This window comes from Gadus morhua, chromosome 5 (genome assembly GCF_902167405.1).
Source record: "Gadus morhua chromosome 5, gadMor3.0, whole genome shotgun sequence".
NCBI lineage: Eukaryota > Metazoa > Chordata > Actinopteri > Gadiformes > Gadidae > Gadus > Gadus morhua.
In genome coordinates this window covers 12171703-12177240 of record NC_044052.1, presented here as the reverse complement: position 1 = coordinate 12177240, position 5538 = coordinate 12171703, and the positions used below count along the sequence as shown (strand labels likewise).

Sequence of the window (5538 nt, the reverse complement as noted above, 5' to 3'; positions counted from 1 at the left end):
TATTTTTTCTTTTTCTGCAGTTCCCCGTTGTCCTAAGGCAGATTCTCCGAAAGGCCATTTTGATTCTCATAAAATATGTTTACCTTTTTTTGTTGGATAATGTTTATATCAAACAAGTGATGCAGTGGAGGCTGTGGCTGTCATAACCCTATCTCCTGTAGACATCACTCAATGTGTGATTGGTATTGCAGAACAACTACCCTATTAAAAACAACCAGTCCTCACTAACACTTCTTCCTCATACAGGCAGCGTGCATCTGCTGCTAAAGACAGCTGTGGGTGGAGACACTTATGCTTTGTAGGCCATGAGATGTCTTTTAAGGAATTACAGTTCTGCAGAGAATTGTAAAATAGTAAAACAAGTGTGGGTGAACAATATCGATCTTGATCCAAACGTTACCACCTATTTTGATCTATGGCTAAAAGGCCAATGGGGTGTAACACCAAACCCCCTGTTGTCAAAACCTAAACTACTCAAATATAAATATAAAAACACATGATATAAAGGAAATGTGTTGACCTGCTGGTCGCGGAAGGGTTCAGTAGCCCAGTGTGTTGACCTGCTGTGTTCAATAGCCCAGTGTGTTGACCTGCTGGGTTCAGTAGCCCAGTGTGTTGACCTGCTAGGTTCAGTAGCCCAGTGTGTTGACCTGCTGTGTTCAGTAGCCCAGTGTGTTGACCTCCTGGGTTCAGTAGCCCAGTGTGTTGACCTACTGGGTTCAGTAGCCCAGTGTGTTGACCTACTGGGTTCAGTAGCCCAGTGTGTTGACCTGCTGTGTTCAATAGCCCAGTGTGTTGACCTGCTGGGTTCAGTAGCCCAGTGTGTTGACCTGCTAGGTTCAGTAGCCCAGTGTGTTGACCTGCTGTGTTCAGTAGCCCAGTGTGTTGACCTACTGGGTTCAGTAGCCCAGTGTGTTGACCTGCTGGGTTCAGTAGCCCAGTGTGTTGACCTACTGGGTTCAGTAGCCCAGTGTGTTGACCTCCTGGGTTCAGTAGCCCAGTGTGTTGACCTACTGGGTTCAGTAGCCCAGTGTGTTGACCTACTGGGTTCAGTAGCCCAGTGTGTTGACCTGCTGGGTTCAGTAGCCCAGTGTGTTGACCTACTGGGTTCAGTAGCCCAGTGTGTTGACCTGCTAGGTTCAGTAGCCCAGTGTGTTGACCTGCTGTGTTCAGTAGCCCAGTGTGTTGACCTGCTGGGTTCAATAGCCCAGTGTGTTGACCTGCTGGGTTCAGTAGCCCAGTGTGTTGACCTACTGGGTTCAGTAGCCCAGTGTGTTGACCTGCTGGGTTCAGTAGCCCAGTGTGTTGACCTGCTGGGTTCAGTAGCCCAGTGTGTTGACCTGCTGGGTTCAGTAGCCCAGTGTGTTGACATGCTGGGTTCAGTAGCCCAGTGTGTTGACCTGCTGGGTTCAGTAGCCCAGTGTGTTGACCTGCTCGTGGAGGGGCCCCAGTCTTTGTAAACATCAGCCCATGTTAGCTGCCCTTGGCCTGTTCAGTGGGCGGCATGTTGTCGGGGCCGTAGCGGGCCGGGGCGGGGGTGCAGGGGGGGACGTTGAGGTTGCGGTCGCCGTTCTCTGCCGTGTCGATCTGGTTGCACTTGCCCAGGTTCTTGATGATGTTGAGGTTGGAGCGAGCTGTCTCCGCAAAGCTGTTCTCCAGCAGCCAGCCCTCCGACTCACAGTCGGGGTCCCCTTGCTTCAGCACGTTCTCCAGGGAGGTTTGGAGGTAGCGCACCCCCGTCAACACGGACAGCTGCACAAACACACCAACCGATGACCAAATAGGACGAACAACACCCATTGTTTGGACTTCCATATGCTAATAGTTCATTGCAATTTCTTACAGCTTTTCCGATGAGTAAAAAGGTTATTTGTTACCTGAAATCTTGATTTCACGTATAAGTTCGATATAATATCATCTATTGTGTCCATGATGATGGTACACAGCATAAGTGTGTCGTACATGTGGTTGTCCTCCGGCATTAGATGTCTGTTAGGGGTAGCGGCCGACCGCAGGACAGGGCAGGGACTGAGGTAGACTCTGGATAGCCCCCCCCCCCCACACACCCCTCTTACGCACTTATTGTATGTTGTACGTCCTTGCACTTAAAGATAGTATTTAGCATCGTGTAGCGTCTTATCCTAGCTAGCTGTAGTTGGCACTTGGTTCTGTAAACATCCTCCCTGTACCGACAGCAAAATATTGTTGTTTATTTTTCTTCTGACAAATTAACTAATTTTAAATTGCTCTGAATAAAAGCTTCTACTCTCCCTCCTCACTAACCTCGAAGAGCCAGATGATGAGGACGGTGAGGCCGATGGACTGCATGATCTGTGTGTAGTAGCTGAGCAGGGCCTGGCGGCAGCCCTGCATCCACAGGTTGAGGCTCTCCGTCTGGGGCTCGTAGTTGTAGTGGGCCGTGGCGTTGGAGATGTGCTCCTGGATGCAGGGCCGCGGGGAGAGGGTGTTGCAGCAGCTGAACGGGACGTCGTCCACCAGGTACTGCCCGTCCACGTTGCTCCTCAGACGACTACGCACATAAACACGAATGCACACAGACAGACAGACAGACAGAGACGCACACGCACACGCTCGCACGCTCAGGGCAGGTTGATGGAACCAATTTTCATAAATGCCAACCAGCCAGACAACTAAGACCCCCCCTTGCTGGATCAGCCTAGCGGATTGCAGTACTCACTCCACCACCTCCTTCTGGGACATGTCCAGGTAGCGGTTGCTGACCCACTGGATGTAGAACCAGTCCTTGTAGCCGGCGTTGCCGCAGCACTGGAACTCCATCTGCAGGAGGTCCACGGTGCGCTTGAGGTAGCAGCGGCCCGGCGTGTCCGTGTCCTTGTAGAAGCGCATGGCCTGGGTGAGGCCCAGCGTCAGGGCCTGCTCCAGCTGGCCCCGCATGCCGTAGCACAGCAGCGCGCCAGCCAGCACGGAGAAGGTGAAGAAGAAGGTGCACACGATGTAGGGCAGCAGGATGAGCTTCCAGCGCAGGAACTTGGAGCTGTCCACGCAGTCGTAGCAGATCTTGCCGCCCAGGAAGTTGATGGCGCAGGCCACCAGGCCCACGGCGATCAGCATGTTGGGCACCTGGTGGACGTCCTGCTCGGCCATCAGCTCCCAGCGCTTATTGATCTCCACCTTGAGGAAGAGCCCCAGGCTGAAGAGGAGCAGGCCCGTCACCACGGAAACCCAGTTCAGGATCCACAGCACCTGGGCCAGCTTGTCGCGCCGGAACTTGGTGAACGTCACCCTCAGGACGGCCATCTTTGTCTCAGGTTCGGATCTTACTTTTTGTTTCAGGTGTTTTTATTATGAGGCGTCATTTCAAAATATCAAGCCACGAGATTGTCATTATAACAGTGCTCCTTTTAAACAAAAAGACATAAAATAAAAAAAGGCCTTAATCCCCCTACCAACAACAACCCTCCCCAGACAGCATTCAAGACTCGCCTTGTCCTGCAAGATAAGAAACCAAAGGCTGCCAAATATTTTCAAAGACTTAAAAGATTGTCCTTAATGATGAGTTGAATCCTCTCAAGGTGGAGTGGGCCCATTAGCCCAGTTAGCCCTAACTTCAGTGTGCCGCTTCCTTCTTTTCCCAGAATAGGAGGATACACTTTTTTGTGGATCTTACTTTTCATTGGATGATTTGTGGATTAGACGGGGGGAGGGAGGGGGGGAAGGGGGGGGGGGGGGGACTTGTTATCCGCTCTACGCATCGGAGGGTATGGGGGGACCGAGCGGGGGGGCGGGGGCTGGGCCGGTCTCTGAAGGTCTTCTCCTACTAAGCAGCTTAGGCTGATATTCCTGAACAATATCTTGCGGACGCAGCATAATGGTCAGAGGTGTTGAAGGCTGACCACTGTGAAACTGAAAGTGAAGGAAACAAAGGAGTTAGAGGAAATTATATACTTTGATTACATTTCTTATCACATCACAGGCTTGGAAAGTAATTCATGTTCATAAAGGACACAGACAGACCGACACACAGAGAGACATCACCCGGTTCTCATGTATAACGTCAGAAGCTGACTTCTGCCACCGTCTTTGGATTAGACATTTGGCCAATCCATTTCAAAAGGAAACCCGTTAAATCGACATGCTTTATTAAACACAATTGACCCAGCATCTGAAATGTAGCACCTACATGCTAATAATAGCACCTCATTATTAGCAGGGTTGGAAGCAAGAATGAGTGAAGAGAAGAAAAAAGCCCCCTTCCTTGAGGGAATGAGCTGCACCTACCTCGGTCCTGGTAGAGTTCACATCCTTGGAGTCACACAGAGATTCCTGATCCGATGTGCAGTGAGACTGCTCGTCGTCGTAGTAACCCAGAGCGTGTGTGGTCAGTGGGGCAGCATCATTGGGAGCCTAGCGGCTGAGGATCCCGACTAATTCTAATTCCCAGTAGTCATTAATCAGCACTGGGCCTGAGGCTTTGGACACACCTTCTGCTACTGAACTACGTCTAACATCGCCAGCACTCACACACGGTTGGGGGGGGGGGGGGGCAGCGTGTGTGCTTGGGGTGCCTGTGCCTGCGTCAAATATAACTACAACACTGGTTTGTCAAGTATGGATGAATCTAATTCAGATACTTCCAATCTAAAGTCATATATTTGTTTATATAATCAATCACACAGAACGCTTTGACTGTAACTTGAACCCTTCCCTCAACCCTAGTAAAGGGTAAAGAAAGGATAACCTTATGGTATTTTCTACTGCGTTTGTATATATCAATACATAAACACATCATTACTTTATTGGACAATCCGTCCACAAATTGCAGTTACAGTTAAGTTATGAATTGTATAAATCTCTCTCCATATATATATATATATCACTCTCTTTCTTTATGTGACTCTCACATACACACTTATGGCAAAACAAACGCACATGGTTGTCAAGCCACAACCATTTAGCAGATTGGCCAATGGGATGCCGGCTTAGCTTGAGAGTAGTGGATTACCTCAGTGTGTAATAACAGAAGTAAACCACAAGTAGGTGATAAGTTGGAACTTATTCTTTTTGATGTGTTACTTATTTGAGGGGCTTAAGTCCTCCATGCTACACCCTCTACGAATCCTTCATTTGTGTGTATTTATCATAAAAATTTCAGGTTTTAATGTTTTACAACTAGTTGTCAAATATCCCTGTTAAATATTATTCCTGTAAAATAAAACCTTTTCTGTATTCATAATAGATCATATTTCAGTAAAAAAAAAAAAAGACAGAAAAGAACAACACCATGTTGACTTTAAATATATTGAAGATAACAGCGTCCATGTTTTCATCCTATGATTGGGGTTTGATCCCCTGACCGAAGATGGGAGATGCCAACAACACTGAGCATTAACATCAGGGCCGCGTTCTGCTGTTTCTTTTTCTTCGAAATGTTTACTGGAGCTTGAAATCACAAATCCTGCATATTGTACCTCTGAAGTTCTGGATTCTCCCCTCGTAACCAAGACAACCCACCAGCCTGGGGTCCAACTCTGATCTCAACAACAAGTGGAACAACAA

At 48.7% G+C, this 5538-nt stretch overlaps 1 protein-coding gene across 1 annotated transcript; it reads right to left on the bottom strand.

Annotated features, from left to right (window-relative positions):
• Window positions 1-1411: 1411 nt before the first annotated feature.
• LOC115544543 (photoreceptor outer segment membrane glycoprotein 2) lies at window positions 1412-3671 on the bottom strand. The gene is made up of 3 exons (XM_030357542.1): window positions 2699-3671; window positions 2284-2530; window positions 1412-1752 (listed from the first exon to the last, which is right to left on the bottom strand). The coding sequence occupies exons 1-3, from the start codon at window positions 3277-3279 to the stop codon at window positions 1474-1476; spliced, it is 1107 nt and encodes a 368-aa protein (XP_030213402.1). The 5' UTR covers window positions 3280-3671; the 3' UTR covers window positions 1412-1473.
• Window positions 3672-5538: the final 1867 nt, after the last annotated feature.

What these genes read in the sequence shown, in the direction of transcription:
- LOC115544543 (XM_030357542.1), bottom strand. Translation starts at nt 3,279, where the DNA reads ATGGCCGTCCTGAGGGTGACGTTCACCAAGTTCCGGCGCGACAAGCTG. An exon ending in TCCCAGAAGGAGGTGGTGGA is followed by an intron (nt 2,531 to 2,698) that starts GTGAGTACTGCA and finishes TTATGTGCGTAG; the next exon opens with TCGTCTGAGGAGCAACGTGG. An exon ending in TCATCATCTGGCTCTTCGAG is followed by an intron (nt 1,753 to 2,283) that starts GTTAGTGAGGAG and finishes GTGTTTGTGCAG; the next exon opens with CTGTCCGTGTTGACGGGGGT.